The following is a 19,497-nucleotide window of genomic DNA, read 5'->3' on the forward strand; positions in this document are numbered from 1 at the left end:
TAAAAGCAGAAAACGTTTTTCTTGTCCAGGTCATAGTCACACCGTCTGTTCTTTGCCAAATCTCTTAGTCGCAGCTTCTGGCCATCCATACTTCCATTTCTGCTGCAAACTGATGGTTCTGTTGCATTCTTTATCTTTATGAAATAAACATAAAGCTGACTTATTAACATCTTAATTCTTTTCTTCTGACTCTTTTATCAGTGATCTTGGAAAATCCTACCCCCCACCTTATCAAACACACTCCACTCAGTTCCTCCTGTTGTCTTCTGGATATTCTTGATGCCATAAAACTCCGGGTCCTACTGCCTTTTCTCTACTTGTTCTCAAAACCTGTGCTGCCTTTTTTACACTTTCTTATTCCACTAATGTTTTTCCTTCAGGAAAGAAATTTTTCACTTCTAGCCAGTTCCTAAAAAGGGTGACATATCCCTCCCTTCCAGTTATTGTCTCATTGCACTTACTTCTGCTCTTTCTAAAATAGTGGAAAAATTCATTAACTGCCAGCTCTTACACTATCTCAAAGCCTTCCATCCGATCAGTGATCACCATTATGAGTAACCATCACTGTCAATCCACTGGTAATATTGTCATATGTTACTGATCTTTAGACAAATCCAATAGAAATGTTTGGTGAAACTCAAACTTTTCATTGCTCTTGCCATTTATAAGGCATTTTATCATGTTTGGCATAAAGGTCTTCTAAATAAGCTCCCATATTATGGATTGCATTTGTTTTTTGACAGTTGGATTACCAGTTTTCTCTATAACTGCTCGCTGCTGTTTTTTGTTTGTTTGTTATTTGGTTTTTAGGAGCATTAGCAACTAAGGCCATATTGCTCCTGGATATGCGGTAGTCATTCCCTGACCTTTCCGCATCCTCCGTATTTGGTGGTGACGGGCTCGAACCCCAATCTAATTAAGAAGCGTGTGCTACGCACTGCTGCTCCTTCCCACCTGACTACGGAGGCGCCCGCGCTGCTGGTAATGGTAGTTGTCTCTTGATCTTTTAACTTCTCATCTATTGCTTCTCCCCCAAGGTTCAGATCCTTCTACCATTCCTTTCTTCCTGTGTATTAATGACCTTTTTTTCACTGACTTGAAATCACAGTCATAGTTTTACTGATGAAAGCACATTGCAGTCTGTCTGCCCGTTTAAGAAACCCTGCCCTGTGAAAATAGCTTTTCAGCCTCAAAGAATACCCACCTCCAACTCCTTAACATTAGCTTAGTAGAGACATACATTGCAAAGTGCCTCCATAGCCAGGTTGGCAGGAGGAGCAGTGCATAGCACACGCTTCCTGATTAGACCAGGGTTCGAGCCTGTGACCACCAAATATGGAGGATGCGGAAGGTCAGGGAATGACCACTGCATATCCCCAACCCGGATAAGGAGTGGGGGTTGGCGTCAGGAAGGGCATCCGGCCATAAAAAAATTTTTTTTTCATGGCCGGATGCCCTTTTTTCATGCCAAAACACTAAAAACGCTGACCTCATATATAAAAAAAAATGAGAAAAAGGTGAGGACAAAAAAAAAAAAAAAAAAAAGAGAGAGACATACATTGTAAGAAAGCAAGCTTATATAGCATCAGCCAAAAAAAAACACCTTCCCGTTTCATCCATCCATTCACTCCAAAAGTTTGTCTTGTTCAGCCTTGAATTTATTTAAGCTGTCAACTTCCACAATAACAGTTGGAAGTTTGTTCCAGCAATCAACCACCTAAAGGCTAAAGGCAAATTTCCGCACATCTATTCTACAACTCTCTTTCCTCAATTTGAATTTATACTCCTCAGGTGTGCAATCTAAGCAGAATTCCATCAGAATGAGCTTGCTCAAACCATTCAAGGCCTTATACACCTCAATCAGATCACCTCGCAGGTGCCTAGTCTCCAGACTCAGCAATTTGCAGAACTTAAGCCTTTCATGGTAACTGCAATGCTTCGTTCCACTCACTAATCACATTGCCCTTCTCTGTATTCGTTTTAGCAACTCTACATCCTTCCTAAAATGAGGCCTGCAGACCTGTACGCAGTACCCAAGGTGCAGCCTGAACATTGCCTTATACAAAGGGATAATTACCTCCTTGTCTCTGATAGCAAAATTCCTATATATCAATGACAAAACTCCATGACCTGCTCTGGCAGCCCACCTGCACTGCTCAGAGAACTTCATATCTGACTGCAAAATTAACCCCAGATCCCTTTCATTCTCCACTACCCTGAGTGTAGTGCCACGCAGTTGGTATGTTACTCTGGGGTTACTGCTACCCATATGCAGCACTTTTCATTTGTAAATGTGAAACTTCAGTTGCCACTGCTCAGGCCTCTGCGCAAATTTTCCAGATCCTTTTGCAGTAGCATACCATTTTTATTGTCATTAACAACCCTACCAACCTTTGTATCATCTGCAAACTTGACATTAAGCCTGATATACCTCCATCAATATTTTTGATAAATATAGAAAATAACAATGAGACCAACATGGACCCCTGCGGGAAGCCAATAATAAATTAGTCCACAAAGAGCAGTGTCCATTGGTTACCACTCTCTGTCTTTTCCCTCTCAACCATCCCTTTATCCATTGCAGCAGCTTTCCCTTAATGACATACTGCTCCAACTTGTCTTCCATGTGCAACAGTATCAAAATCTCTCCTAAAATCCAAGTATATGATATCAAAATTATTTTTTGCATCCAGTTCCTTTGTGACCACATCATAGTATCCAATCAAATTGATCATACAAGACTTGCAATTAACAAACCCATGCTGCGTCTGAACTACAGTCGAATCTCATTAATACAAAGTTCAAGGGACCTAAATTTTCATGTTTTGTAATAACGAGGTTTATATTAACAAGGTACCCAAAATTGTACCGTTTTTTTTTTTTTTTTTTGGTACATATTGTATATCTAAGACTAATAAATAATAATAACAATAAAATTATATTAATTTAAATTAATAAAATAAAAACAAAAGCCTCACCTAACGATACATTAATAGGAATAACATATTTTTTAAAGATTTTATTTTATTTGTAAGATAAAAAAAAAAAAAAAAAAGCAATTAACGGAAATGAAAATACAGTATAAATTTTGATATATACAATATTTTAGTATAACAGTAAAAAGATTTACAATCTTAATATAAAAGGAGACATACAAACCATTAACGTTTTAATAAATTAATCTAATTTAAAGAAAGAATCCAATGTTGTTTGCACAGTTTTCGCCCTATATGCATTTTTAACTACAGCACAGACATTATCAAATGCAATAGTTGTTTCTTTATCAATGTTACTGCAGGCCAACACATTCTCTGTTCTATTCAATACATTTTGGGCAACTTTTTTAGATGGTAGTGTGTGTGTGTGCGCTTCTTCACTTTCGCTGTCACTAGTAATAAAAACATCATTGTTTCGTTTGGTGCTCAGCAGCTCTTCTGGTGTTGACATTGTAGCAACTTCATCATCCACCTTCACAAACTCTTCAAATTTGCCAACAATATCCACATGCTTCTTCAAATTCCTCAATGTTGCTATCACATTCATCTGCTGGACCATGTTTTTCAATGATATTCTCTCCAAAGCCATCAAGTGTAATAATCAACTGCTTCAGAAAGCAGTTGATTATTACACTTAATGCAATAACAAGATTACGGATCACATCCAAGACATTCCAATTTAGCTGCAAATTGTTCCCTCCTATGTTGCAGATCAAGTGCCTTATCAGGCAGGCTCTATATGCTCTCTTGAGGTTATAAATAACGCCTTCATCCAGTGGTTGCATTAAACTGGCGGTACTAGGGGGTAAAAACAACAGCCCTATATTTGTCAACTTAAGTATCTCGGCAGAATGTGCTGTACAACGATCTAGAATCATCAAAATGTTCCTTTTTTCGGAAGTCATTCTTCTGTCCACTTTTGATAACCAAGACTGAAAAATTTTGAGTGTAAGCTAAGCACTTCTACTGGCCTCATAATTACAAAGAAGTTGGTTAACTGCTTTAAAACATCTTAGTTTGAAAAACTTAGCAATCACAAGTAGGTGTAGTTTTGTACTGCTATCTGAATTGTAGCATGGCAAGACTCTCCTCGAACAGCAGATTATAAAATAAACCTGTCTCGTCAAGATTAAAAATATTCTTTGCCTCATATTTTTCAAGAATGGACCATACAGAACACAACCAGCCTGCAGCTTTTTCTTTGTCGACTAATCCAGCCTCACCACAAACATTTCACAAACTCAAGTTATTTCTGTCTTTAAATCTTTGGAGCCAGCCACTGCTGCATTTGAAGTCACTAATTCCTTGTTGCTGAGCTAGATAATTTGTCTTTTCTTGCAAAATCAGACCTGATATTGTCAAATTAGATGTAAGCATTTGTTGGTATCACTCGAAAAGTTTTGTTTCAAGCTCCTCGTGTTTTGCACCACAAATTCGTTTCCTGTTTTTCATCGCTGCTCCAGTGTCACGCACTGCTTCAAGTCTTTTTCAGTTTCTCAGTATTGTTAATAAAGTAGGTAAAGGGATGTTGTATTGTTTTGCAATGTCCGTTTTGCTTTTTTCCATCCTGTCAGTCTCTTGTATAATTTTTAGTTTAATTTCCAGGTTTAATTCCATCAGTTTACATTTTGTCACCATAACCCTACTAGATAAGATTTAATATAAACAAATTTTAAATTAATTTAAAGACACAAGTTCGAAAAAAGACCGTCAGCTCAGATAAAATGACACAAAAATTAGATTGCTGTATACGGTAGCAAAAGACTTTAAACTGGGGTAACGATCGCAACTGACCTTATTCCCTTGGAGAGCGAGGGAGTGCTTGTAAACAACTTAGAAAAACTTTTTATTCCTTTGTTAGTTTAACAACATCATCCTTCAGAAAGATGTTTATCAGAGTGCACTTGACATTGTAGTTACCATAAACTGCTTTTGTTTACACAAAACAAATTTCTAACAAATCAGTGCCATCCTTCGGGAAATAGGGAGCCGGGTGGCCAGAGGCAATAATAGGAGCAATAATCAGACAGCTCTGTCAAGATTTGTATTAAACGTACAAAATGACAATATTTATTTCTCACGGGGTGAAAAAGAACTTTGTAATACATATTAACCAAATTTTGTAAAAAACGAATATATTTACATAGAAAAGCCTATCCTTTTGTGGGGGAATGGTATGTGCTTCATATAAATGAGTACTTTGTATAAAACAAGTTTGTATTAAGGAGCTTTTACTGTATAACTGCAGCCTTGTCTAGATGATCCTACAGTGCTTCTTTAACCAGTGATTCCATTATTTTCCCCAGAATAGAAGTTAAACTACAGATCTATAATTACTTGTGTCACCTTTCAATACTCCTTTATGAATTGGGGATACATTTGCACTCATCCAGTCTGTGGGGACCTTTCCCGAGTCCAAGGATGCCCTCATGGCTAATGGCCTGCTTACTTCTTTTGCTGCCTCCGTTAATATAACTGGATAGATTCCATCCACCCCAGGTACCTTTCTTTTGTTTAACTTCAACAATTTCTCCTCCACTTTGTTCTCAGTTATTATAAAATCATTTAACCCCCTGTTACAGTTTGATAAACTGCCATTCTCCTCCCTTAATAGCTTCTCATGTGTGAATCTATATGCAAAGTACTCATTCAGATTGTCAGCTAACTGAGCAGAATCATCAACAGTCGAACCATTGATATCAAGTGGACCAATCTGATTCTTCCCCTTCCTTCTACAGTTTACATAAGTAAAGAAGTCTTTACTGTTTTTCTTTGCATCCTTTGCCAAAGATTTCTCGTCTCAATCAAGTCACAAAGGAAACCTCCTTTGTGACTTGATTATGGACAAACTTATTCACCGATGAGCCAAAACATTATGACCAGCAAGTCATTATGCAAATCGAAGCAACTGCAAGTGAACTATGGTGCATGTGCGGGGTGGGACACAGTATAAAAAACACCTAATACTGAGTTCCGTTGATCAGTTACTCTTGTTCTTCAGATGGGAAAGGCAATGGACTTAATCTAGTTTGACAAAAGACAAATTGCAATGGCAAGATAACTGGGTCAGAGCATATCCGAAACGGCATGGCTGGTGGGGTGCTCACAGTCACCGGTGGTTACTACCTACTGAAAATTGTCCGGGGAGAAAAAACCCACGAACCGCTGGCGAGGTATTGGACGACCACAGCTCATCGATACTCATGGTGAGCGAAGGCTCTCTCAGATGGTACGTGGCAACATAAGGACTACTGTGGCACAACTCACCTGTAATTGGAATGCTGGTGACAGGAGTAATGTGTCACAACACACAGTACATCGAACCCTTGTGAAAATGGGGCTGTGTAGCTGCAGGCCACTCCGAGTGCCCATGCTAACCATAGTTCACTAGAGACAGCACCTACAATGAGCACGCGAGACTGGACCTTGAGTGATTGGAAGAAGGTCGTCTGGTCCGATGAATCACATTTCCTGATGCATTATGTGGGCGGCCGGATGCATGTGCGTTGTTTACCTGGGGATATGATGGCACTTGGATGCACCGTGGGATGAAAATAAGCCAGTGGTGGCGATGTTCTGCTGGGATACCCTGGGTCCAGTCATCCATGTGTGGGCACTCTGACGTCTACCACCTAACTAAACATCTTTGCTGACCAGGTACACCCTTTCATGGCCACAGTCTTCCCCTCTGGCGGTGCCGTCTTTCAGCAGGATAATGTGCCATGCCACACCACCTGGATTTTTCGAGACTGGTTCACGGAACATGAGGAAGACTTCCAGGTATTGCCCTGGCCTCCAAATTCCCCAGATATCAATCCCATCGAGCATCTATGGTTTGTGTTGGAACAGCAACTCCGATCTGTTGGTTACATGTTGGTACCAGATACCACAAGACACATTTAGAGATGGCGCCTCCATAGTCAGGTGGGCAGAAGCAGCAGTGCGTAGCACACCCTTCTTGATTAGACCGGGGTTCAAGCCCGTGACCACCAAATACAGAGTTGTTAATGCTCCTAATGAGAGAGTTGCTAATGCTCCTAAAAACCAAATAACACATTTAGAAATCTTGTAGCATCCATGCTTCACCGGGTACGAGCTGTTTTGGCTGCATGTGGAAGACCAACATCATATTAGGTAGGTGGTCATAATGTTTTGGCTCATCAGTGTATCCACCATAGGCATCTATTTCTCCTGATAATTTATATGCATCCCATGCATTTTTATTCTCTGCCACTCATGTTATTAATTCATCTGGTCCTTGAGGTTGTCACAGACATTCTCTCAGATATGCCAGACAAGCTGTACTTGCTACCTGGGAGTCTAAAATGCGGATGGAACTGATATTCGGGTGACACTTAAGTCAAGTGGACCCAATTTCGGCGAAGTCTGGATGGTCTGTGACAGCCAAATCCTCTGCTTGCACCTTCACGATAGTGGGACTGTTAGTAATCCTGGATATAACCTCCAGGATTACTAACAGTCCCACTATTGGGTGGTCACCCACGATGGTGGGTGACCACCCAAGTGTGAACCAACGTAAGCATGGATCGAGGTGTGGCGCCCAAACCACATGGAGGAATACCGCCCATCTGTGTTACCGGGCAGTACTAGGTGGTAGATGACTCTCATCAACCGGTGCAATACAACCACTTTGCTTATTGGAGGCTTGAATTGGTGGAACATTAGCATTAGTAGAGGCATATGATGCAAGAAAGAAAGCTTATGCAGCATCAGCCGAAAAAAAAAAAAAAAAAACTTCCACTTCACCCCTCCATTCGTTTGAAATACCTATCCAGCTGAGCCTTAAATTTATGTAGGCTATCAACTTCCACAACAAGGGATGGAAGTCTGTTCCACCAACCAACCACCACCTGGCTAAAGGCAAATTTCCGCAGATCTATCCTACATCTGTCTTTCCTCAATTTGAATTTATGCCCTCTCAGGTGACTATTCTGAGCAAGAGGCAGAACCCATGTTTATTCTCTAGAGCTAAATTCCGGTCAACCCTTCCCCATCTCCTCCATCATGCAGTATGATTGATGACTTTTGAGGTTATGATGAACATCATGGCGAAATCCAATCTTCCTTACATTTCGAGGATATACAGCTCTAAAACGGTGTTCACAGGCCGGCCACTAGTTAGTACACTGGACCGAACCTATTGGTAACTCTCTAGGATGTTGTTATTTTGGTTTTTAGGAGCATTAGAAACTAAGGCCATATTGCTCCAGGGATATTCGGTGGTCATTCCCTGACCTTTCCGCATCCTCCGTATTTGGTGGTCACGGGCTCGAACCCTGGTCTAATCTAGAAGCGTGTGCTATGCACTGCTGCTCCTGCTCACCTGGCTACAGAGGCACAGAACTCTCTTGGACGCTTCCAGGTTACTAGTGTATAATCTTCCTACCTCTACTCTGCCAGATAGTGACTGGAGGGAGTCCGAGTAGTGTATATGCAGGGGGAGGGGCATTGTCGAGGCCACGTTATGTCGAGGATCTGGGTATATTCTTACCATATGTACACTATATCCAAAAATTTCATTACTTCATATCAGCATCTCCCATCCACTTATTTTACTATTAAATACACCATGAATTGTCAAACTAATAGAGTAAACTTATCTGTGAAAAGATCTAAACTTCCCAAACACTTCCTAATTCATTTCACATATATACGTGGTCTCAATTCTAATCTCAACGATGTTCATTTCCACTTGCAGTCTGTCAAACCCCATGTACTTTTTCTGAGAGAATCTCAGTTATCGGGTGATTCAACTACTGCTCATTTCAGTTGCCCATTTCAATTATTCGCTGTATGATTCCTTTTGCCTCAAAGGTGGTACTTGTGCATATGTCCATTCCGATATTCCATGTCAGAGACTTGGTAATTTGGAATCTCCTCTTTTTGATCTTCTCTGGCTTAAAATCTCTACCTCATTGTGTCAAATTCATCTGTTGTCTCTACCGTTCTCCCAAATGCACTAATCACTTGGAGCTCTTTGACTTCCTCTCTTTGCAACTTGGCTTTCTCCAGTCCAACTTTCCTAACAGTGAGGTAATTTTAATTGGTGACTTTAATGTTCACAACTCCAGCTGGCTTCCGTTTTCTAGTCACACCGACCCAGCTTGTCGAGATGCTGAGGCTTTTGCAATTACTAATGATCTTGCACAGATTGTTCATTTACCTACAAGAATACCAGATAATCCTAACCATACAGCCAACACACATGACCTTTTTCTGGCAAACAACCCTTCTAAGTACACAGTCGAAGTGAGAGGTCCTTTAGGCACCTCAGATCACAACTTGGTGATCGTCTCTTCTCCAATGGATCCTTTATCTCGTGGCTATTCTCAACCTCGTATTATTTGGCATTACAAGAATGCAAAATGGGATGACCTGTGAGAGTTCTTTTCTTCTTTTCCTTGGTCGCATTACTGTTTCAAAACTTCTGACATCACGTTTTGCTCCGATCGTGTCAGCGATATTATTCTTGCAGGAATGGAATCCTTTATCCCACACTCTACTTTAAAATCTCATCCTTTATCTAAACCTTGGTTTTCCAATAAATGTGCTAGGGCTGTTCAAGAGAAGAACATTGCATATCGTAATTGGCTTGTTTCTAATTCTTCAGTTTCATTTTCTGCCTACACCAAAGCTCGCAACAATTGTAAAGCAGCTATTAATCAGTCCAAACTAGAGTTTGAACAGGCTAAGAGTAGAAAACTTGCTTCTTGTCCTAATGGTAGCCGAGCATTCTGGTATCTTGCCAAAGCTATTGGCTGCAACTTTTGCCCATCTCTGCTCCACCTCTGACCAAACCAGATGGTTCTGTTGTCCCTTCAGCCAAGGATAAAGCTGACTTGCTAGCATCCCATTTTTCTTCCAACTCATGTATTAATGATCTTGGTAAAACACCTCCCACCATTCCCAACACGCTCCATTCAATGCCTCCTGTGGTCTTCCGTCAAAAGGATGTCAGAAGGATTTTCACGAATCTTGATACTAAGAAAGCTCCAAGACCCAATGGTATTGCTCCGCTTGTTCTCAAAACCTGTGCTCCTGAACTTACTCCTGTTCTTTGCTGCCTTTTTTTTTTCACTTTCTTATTCCAAAGGTGTTTTTCCTTCTGCTTGGAAATTTGCTCATATCTAGCCAGTTCCTAAAAAGGGTGACAAATCCCTCCCATCCAATTATCATCCCATTGCAATTACTTGGACTCAGGGTAGGTTCCCCACGAGCTGGAGATGTGCAAATGTATCCCCAATTCACAAAGGGGATCGAAAGGTGACACGAGTAATTACAGACCAGTTAGTTTAACTTCTGTTCCGGGTAAATAATGGAGTCACTGGTTAAAGATGCATTGCACGATCATCTAGACAAGACTGCATCAATAATTCAGACAGAGCATGGGTTTGTTAAGGGAAAGTCTTGTCTGACAAATTTGATTGGTTATTATGATCTGGTTACAGAGGAACTGGCTGCAAAAAATAATTTTGATATCATATATTTGGATTTCAGGAAAGCTTTTGACACTGTTGCGCATGGAAGACTATTGTACAAATTGGAGCAGAATGGTATTAAGGGTAAGTTGCTACAATGGATAAAAGGATGGTTAAGTGGGAGAAGACAGAAGGTGGTAATCAATGGGTGCTGCTCTTCATGGACTAATGTTATTAGTGGAGTCCCACAGGGTTCGGTGTTGGGTCCACTGTTGTTTTGTATATTTATCAATGATATTGATGAAGGTATATCAGGCTTAGTGTCAAAGTTTGCAGATGATACAAAGGTTGGCGGGGTTGTTAATGATAGTAATGACAGTGTGCTACTGCAAAAGAATCTAGAAAATTTGGGCAGATAGGCTGAGAAGTGGCAACTGAAATTTAACATTGACAAATGCAAAGTACTGCATATGGGTAGAAGTAACCCCATAGAAACGTACCAACTGTGTGGTACTACACTTAAGGCGGTAGAAAATGAAAAAGACCTGTGAGTAATTGTGCAGTCAGATATGAAGTTTTCTGAGCAATGCAGACAGGCTGTCAGGGTAGGTCATGGGGTTTTGTCGATGATATATAGGAATTTTGCTAGCAGGGAAAAGGAGGTGATTGTCCCTCTGTATAAGGCAATGGTCAGGCCATGTCGATTTGCTTGAACGTGTACAGAGAAGGGCAACAAGATTGGTGAGGGGAATGAAGGGATCCTCTTACCAAGAGAGACTTAAGTTCTGCAGATTGCAGTGGCTGGAGACTAGGTACCTGCACAGTGATCTGATTGAGGTGTGTAAGGCCTTGAATGGGTTGAGCACGCTGAATTCTGATAGGATCCTTCCATTTGTTCAGATTACGAACCTAAGGGAGCATAAATCCAAATTAAGAAAAGACAGATATAGAATAGACGTGCGGAAATTTGCCTTTAGCCAGCGGGTTGTCATTGTGGAAGTTGATTGGTTGAATAAATTTAAGGAGGAACTGGACATGCATTTGGAGGGAATGGTGTGTTTTTGTTTTTTTTTTTTTTTTTGGCTGATGCTGCATAAGCTCATACACTTGCTTTCTTGCATCACATGCCACTACTACTACTACTACTCTTTCTAAAGTAATGGAGGAATCAATTAACCGCCAACTCTTAAACTACCTAGAAACCTTCCGTCTGATCAACGATCACCAGTACGGATTCCATCAGTGTCAATCCACTGGTGATATTCTGTCTTATGTTACCCATTTATGGACTAATTCAATGGAAAAGTTCAGTGAAACAAGTAGTTGCTCTTGACATCTCAAAGGCTTTTGATCGTGTTTGGCATAAAGGTCTTCTAAACAAGCTTCCATCTTATAGTTTGCCAACTGTTTTTAGTAATTGGTTATCCAGTTTTCTCTCTGATCGTTCACTGAGGGTGATGGTAGATGGCTCTCTGTCTTCCAACTTCTCCACTGATGCCAGTGTCCCCCAAGGTTCAGTTCTTTCCCCCACTCTTTTCCTCTTGTATATTAATGACCTTCTTCCATTGACTGGAAATCCTATCCATAGTTTTGCCAATGATAGCACATTGCATTCCACTTTCCATTTTGAGAAACCTTGCCCTGCTCAATCAGCTTCAACTTCTCGAAAATCTGCTACTAATTCCTTAAGCTAATTACCTGGATCTCCAGGTAATTCTCTAGTGGGGCAAAAACAATTTAGTTGATTTCAATCCTTCTAAAACTCAGTCTTGTCTTATATCTAGCAAAAAGGATTCTTCTGCTCCTGTGCTTATCTTTGGTGACACTCTGATTTCTAGGCATAATGATATATCTCTTTTGGGGATTACTCTGACTTCTAATCTCCCTTGGCACAAGCACATTACAAATATTGCTTCCTCTGCATCTAAAAAACTTGGTTTTCTCTTTCGTTCTCGGCATTACTTTTCTTCCAAACAGCTTTTCACTCTGTACAAATCGGAAATCCGCCCTGCCATGGAATATTGTTCCCACATCTGGGGTGGTGCCCCCAAAACCTCTCTCAGGCTTGTTGATTCTGTTCAGAAGAGGGCAATTAGGTTAATTAATGATTCATCTCTAACAGAGTCTCTCCACTCGCTTTCTCATAGACATACTGTTTCTGCTGCATGCCTCTTCTACAGATACTTCCATGGGCACTGTTCTTCTGAATTGGCTTCTATAATTCCCGCTCTCTTTTTCAAAATGGTCCAAAGACGTGCCGCCACCAGCCGACATCCATTTACTGTCCAACTTCAAACTCCCAGAACCAACTTTTCATCTTCTTCGTTTATTCATTCAACTGCCGTTTTCTGGAACAACCTTCCTTCATACATATTTCCTGAAAATTACAGTCTACAGAAGTTCGATCAAGTCCGATGTGAACAAATATCTTCTTTTGTCTTCTCAACCTCCAACTCAAGCACGATACTAAGTACTATAGGTTCTAATACTTCTCGTGTTTGGGGTTTACATTAAAAAAAAAATCTGACATCCATTTAGACCTAAACCTTGAACAGTATTTCTTAGTTGGTCCTTAAATGGTAATCTACAGATTACCATTTAATCTCCAATAGTGCTGAAAAAAACTTAGTTAACTTCAATCCTTCTAAAACTCAATATGCCTTATTTCTCACAAAAAAGAGGTTTTGCTCCTATGCTCAGCTTCAGTGACAGATTTCTAGACAAGATCATTTCATTGGACATACTCTGATTTCTGATCTCTGTCTCTTGACATAAGCACATCACAAATATTGTTTCCTCAGCGTCAAAATCTGGGTTTCCTTCTTTACTCTCGGTGTTGCTTTTCTTTTAAACAACTACTGACTCTTTAGAAATCTGAAATTCACCATACCAGAAATAATTTTTCCTCACATCTGGTATGGTGACCCAAATGCTTTCCCCAGTTTCGAAGAATATTCAGAAGAGGCATTTTGGTTAATTAAAACCCTCTCCTACGAAGTTTCTCCACTTTCTAACTCACAGTTGTTCGGTTTCTGCTGCATGCTTCTTGTATAATATTAGCCACATATATTGCAAGGAAATCATTAGCTTTTGCTGCAGTGAACAAAAAAAAAAAATAGTAACTAAATAAAAATGTGTTTTAAATAAATAAAAAGTAAATAAATCTATAAAAAATGAAAAGAAACAACTTATATATTTCCTTCCTCATATAGGTAACTATCCAGCTGACCTTGAATTTCCCCAAGCTGTTACTTCAATTATACATGGTGGTAACTTGTTCCAGTAATTAATGACACACAGACTAAAATAAACTTTTAGCAATCCAGTCTGAATCTCTTTCCCTGTAATTTGAATTTATGGCTTCTAGTGCTGGAATCATTTATAACAGTGGAAATTTTGCCATCATTTCATTTTACTATCCACTCTCAAAGCCTCACTGAGGCCCATCTATGTGCCTGGTTGCTAAGCTTTGAAGACTACACATTCAGAAGATTTCTTCATACAATTGCTTTATGTAGTGGGATTATGGCCTACCTACCTAACTCTACAAGTCAATGTTTTATAAAGCATCAGTAGGACATCATGGGTCTTACCTGCCTGTCTGCATTGTGTGGAGAACTTCATGTCCAACTGTATCATAACTCCCAAATATCTTCCTTCTTCTTCCACAGTTTTTTGACCTCACCAATTGTGTGAGTCATTCTGAGATTACTATTCCCTAAGTATAAGACCTTGTATTTTGTCAAATTAAAACATAGCTGCCAGTTGAAGTCATCCTGAAGAAGCACTGCTTAGTACTGATCATTAACCACCCACCTGATCTTGACATCATATCTTCTGTTCCTTCATCAATGTCATTTATGAAAACCAGAAACAGTGGTCCCAAAACTGATCCTCAGGGACCACACTTCTAATGCTAGATCAATCTGAAGAGTTACCGTTAACACAATTCTCTGCCTCCTGTCCTGTACCCATTCTGTGATCGAGCTTATATGGTAACCTCATGAGGTACTGTTTCAAATGCTTTGCTTAAATTCAAATGAACAATGTCAAAATCATTTCCTGCATGTAGTTCATTTTTTATTTTATTTTATTATTTTTTTTATAGTAATAGCCATATAGTGCAAGGTAACCACAGGCTTTTACTGCACTGACCAGGGTGGGGGAGACAAGTAGATAAGAAAATTCAAATTATTTGCTTCCCTCCTCACATAGGTAACTATCCAGTCGACCCTTCAATTTATTCAAACTGTTAGCCTCAACTACCTGTGAAGGCAACCTGTTGCAGCAATCAATGACTCGCTGGCTAAAAGAAAACTTCCTTCAGTCTAGTCTAAACCTCTTCTCCTATAATTTGAATTTATGCCTCCGAGTTCTGTAATCCTCTATATTATAAACCTCAATCATGTTGCCTCTGAGGTGCTTGCCTGCAAAGCTCTGTAGCCCACATATCCAGAGTCTCTTTCCTCTTATGGTCACCTTTTTGCTGATCTCACCATGCAGTTTGCCCATCTTTGAACCCTTTCAAGAAGCTCAATGTCTTTTTTTAGATGAGGTCTCCATACTTGAACACAGCATTCCAAATGTGGTCTTACAATTCCCTTATACAGTGGGACTATGACTTCTATATTCCTATGGATAACATTTGATAAATCATAGATAGGACACCATGGGCCTTCCTGAATGCCTGTTTACGCTGCTCAGACAACTTCATATCTGCCAGTATTATAACTCCAATCCCTTTTCCCTGCACTGTTTTTAATTCAACCCCACCAAGTATATAATTTATTTTGGGGTTGCTATTCCCCAAGTGTAAGACCTTGCATTTTGTTTTATTAAAACATAACTGCCACTTTTCTGACCATTCTTACAGCCTGTTCAATCACCCTGAAGGAATGTTGCTTAATACTGATGATTAAGTACCCAACCAATCTTTATGCCACAGCACATTTCATGTCAAGCCTTCTATCTCATCATTGATGTTGTGTATGAAAATCAGAAACAACATGGCCCAAGAATCAATCCCTGGGGACCCCACTTCTGATTTTAGACCATTCTAAAGAATATCCATTAATCACAACCTTCTGCCCCACATGCACACAGCAATCCATCTTAGAATTTTTCCAGTAATCCCAACATGTTCCAGTTTATATAGTAACCTCTTTTGAGGGACTGAGTCAAATGCCTTCCTAAAATATAAATAAACTATGTCGAAATTGTTCCCTATATTCAGCTCATGAGTAACTCTGTCAAAATACTTACTAATTTAGTTAAATATGATTTTCCCTTAACAAAACCATCTTGTGTGTTATTCAGAAAGCCATATCAATCTAAATGTCCCTGGAATGCACTCTTAATCATTGCTTCTAAGATTTTCCCTACCGCCCAAGTCAAACTAACCGGTCTGTAGTTACCAACTTCACTCTTAAAACTGCTTTATGTATTGGTGATACGTTGGCGCACTTCTCCACTCCAAAGGAATCTCTCCCAAGTCCAAAGATGCCCCATAATTAACTTCACTGGTTCAGTACATTCTCTCACTGTCTCCATCAAAATTTCCCTTTTTTTTTTTATAAAAAAAAAAAAAAAAAACATGCACATGCACCACCACTCATAAACAAGCAACGAGTAGCTGAACCACTGTACTCTCATAGAGGATGCATGAAAAGTGAAGAATGCCATTACATCTCATGAGCTTTATAAAATCACTTTATGAGATTGTCCTTCTCTCCCCCCCCACACACACACACATCTCTTTCAATTGTTATTATTAGCCATATGGTGCAAGGAAGCCTGAGGCTTATACTGCACCAGCCAAAAAAATTGAATTATCCTGAGAGAGAGAGAGAGAGAGAGAGAGAGAGAGAGAGAGAGAGAGAGTGTTAGCAGTAGAAAGAAATCACCAAGAAAGAGAAGAATGATGATATCCAGCTCTGGACCCTGGGGCTATTGTTTACAGCTGTAGATATATAGACAAAGGTAACATGCTGATCAGATGGAAAAGATAGTGCAATGTAGTGGTATCAAGATCAAAATCTCTGTTGTGCTTTTGGTATTGCTACAATTTTTAGATCCATTTATTTCTATAGTGAGAAGTTTCCATCCTTTTGCAGTTCGCGCTTCAAGGTTTTTCTCAACAGATTTCTACCAGTTGAAAGTGCACAGTTAGATCTTTGGAATGTCTGTATACAAACCTGTCTAAAGCTCTAAGAGCCCATTTGCTAAAACATCCTGTCTGTCCAAAAGTTAAACAGAATTGATGGTGTATAACTCTGCTTTTTGGAACTCCATAAGCTATCATGATGTGCCAGTAATTTCACCAGATTTCCATGCACTACATGAAAGCTATACCATTGGAATCTGTGCAATGTGCACGTTTCTCATGTTACGGTAGTGTGTGTGTGTGTGTGTGTGTGTGTGTGTGTGTGTGTGTGTGTGTGTGTGTGTGTGTGTGTGTGTGTGTGTGTGTGTGTGAGTTTGATAAGAATGGATAACAAGTTTGATAATGTACACACTGCATCAATAATTATCTGGCAAATTGACAAATAGTAATAATACATGATTTATATATAAGAAAACAAGCAAAAAGCAATGACTCTTATGCACAAACTAAGAGCATTTTGTTTCAGTGTATGCATATCTGCCAACCCTCTGGATTTATGATATAGAATCTATCTTTTTTACTTTGAACCCTACTCCATCTCACCATCATAGTATAATTGGTGAGAAAGAGTTTCTCCGTCTTTTTGCAAACACTCAGCTTTTCTCCGTCTTTTTATTTTCATAAAAAAATAAATAAATAAAACCACATTAAAAAAAAAATTGTCTGTCAAGTGTGTTTTGGTAGTGAATGTTGCAAAATTGAAATCTACCCCGATAGCATTCACTGTAATGTGTGATATTGGACTTTTTATTGCAAAGCTAATTAACAATGTGAATTCTCTTCAGAATTTAGGCCTGATGACTGGGTTCAGTTTAACCTCGAAACGTCACCAAAATATTAAGTGTAAATTGATGTTATTCACTTCAATAAACATTTAAAACTCTATCACGTGGTGTAGTACTGTTTCTAATTTCCTTTACTTCATAGTTAGTTTTTAAGCCTTTCACATTTGTCTAAGGGCATTGTTTTAAATGCTATAGAAATAAGCATGTGCAAACATTACAGTTTTTCATTTGCTTTTATATTTTTCAGTGTTCGAAATGAAAAGTTTTACAAAAGAAGTCAGCAGTTAACATGTATGCATGACATAACCAATGTGTGTGAGTGCAGTGAGCTAGAATTGTGTTCCAGTGTGCTTTCCTTTCTATTCCAAGTTCCTTCCCTCTTCCCCCCCCAATCTTAGTATGTAGTATTATTTATTAAATTATATGTGAAATAACAAAAATTATAAGCTTTTTTATATGTGTTATTTGTATGCTACAGGTTCCTCTTCCATGGCATCTGTTTGTGGAGGTAGCCTAGCTCTGATGGATGCTGGAGTTCCTGTCACAACTCCTGCTGCTGGAATTGCTCTTGGTTTGGTTTCTAAATTTGATCCAGAAAAGCCCTATGAACTTACAGACTACCGATTACTTAGTGATATTCTTGTAAGTGTTACAAACACTAATATAATAGCTGGTTGTACCTTAGATATCCAATTTATTTCCATATTCGCTAAGAGAAGCCAGTATTGTTGCTTTAGTGGTAGATAAAAGTTTGATAAAGAAATGCTGTATTAAATAAAGAATTCACTATTATTAAAAGTTTTGACAATAACTTAAATTGAAAATTAATTATCTGTAATTAATTTTCTAAATTATTAAACTCATTACTGTCTTTTAAAGACAGCAAATGTGGTTCTCACATAGGGCGTTTTCATAATAATACAGCTATTAAAGCTAAGAATTGAAGACACAGCTTATCATTTTATTTATAATTATGATTTTATATATAATTTTTAGTATTTTATATTTATTTATTCTAAATTGAAGTTAAATCAATTCAGCCTTGAACACAGTTGTTTTTCCTCCCCATGTAATTGTTGATTAAATAGAAGCTGCTTATATGTAATTGTGTGTGTGTGTGTGTGTGTGTGTGTGTGTGTGTGTGTGTGTGTGTGTGTGTGTGTGTGTGTGTGTGTGTGTGTGTGTGTGTGTGTGTGTGTGTGTGTGTGAGAGGGAGTGTGTTAAATAACTAGGAATAATTTAGAATTTTCAAAACCAAATTTTAAAAAAAATTATAATAATAAAAAAAAAGCATATACATAACTAATTGGTAATGTGTTTTGAGGTTGTGCAAGGCATCATGTCAAAGTACAATCTTCCTTAAATTTCTAGGGTACAGCTCTAAAACAGTTTCAGTAGGCTGGCCACTGGATGGTCCACCAAAACAAACCACTTGTAACTCTCTAGAGGTCCGCCAGTGTATAATCTCGGTGACTACTTTGCTGGATAAAAACTGGAAAGAGTCCAGAGATAGTGTGTATATGGAGGGGGATTAGTGTCAAGGCCACATTATGTAAAGGAGCTGGATATAATCTTGCTGGGTGTACACTATATCCAAAAATTTCATTACTTTATACATGTCCTCCCAACTCTGCTTTTACTTTTATCTATTGAATGCATCATGAGTAGTCAGACTAATAGAACAAACTACTTATCTGCAAAAAGATCTAAACCTCCCAAAAACTTCCTCATTCATTTCACAAATATACATGATTTCAGTTCCAATCTCAGCAATGTCCATTTCCACCTATATCCTGCCAAGCCCCACTTTTCCTGACAGAATTCCTATTATCATTTGCCTCAATCACTGGACGTCTCAGTTCTCCTAATTATTTACTATATGATTCTTTTCACTTTTGCTGATATCTAGCTGGTTCCTAAAAAGAGTGGCAAATCCCTCCCATCCAGTTATCCTCCCATTGCACTTCCTTACTCTTTTCAAAGTAATGGATCTATGGATCTCTCTCTCTCTCAGGGTAATTCAGTATTTTTTTTTTTTTTTGGCTGGTGCAGCATAAGCCTCAGGCTTCCTTGTACCATATGGCTAAAAATAATATATATATATATATATATAT

The 19,497-nt window shown here is 38.9% G+C and overlaps 1 protein-coding gene across 1 annotated transcript in view; it reads left to right on the forward strand.

Annotated features, from left to right (window-relative positions):
- PNPase (polyribonucleotide nucleotidyltransferase 1) overlaps window positions 1-19,497 on the forward strand; it is a 389,999-nt gene that overhangs the window by 245,302 nt on the left and 125,200 nt on the right. The window contains exon 15 of the mRNA XM_090380364.1: window positions 17,862-18,025. Within this exon, the coding sequence (XP_090236490.1) occupies window positions 17,862-18,025 (164 nt within the window). The remainder of the gene's footprint in view (window positions 1-17,861; window positions 18,026-19,497) is intronic.

The sequence above is a fragment of the Mastigoproctus giganteus genome, chromosome 8, assembly GCF_048544385.1.
Source record: "Mastigoproctus giganteus isolate SK-2022 chromosome 8, ASM4854438v1, whole genome shotgun sequence".
Classification (NCBI taxonomy): Eukaryota; Metazoa; Arthropoda; class Arachnida; order Uropygi; family Thelyphonidae; genus Mastigoproctus; species Mastigoproctus giganteus.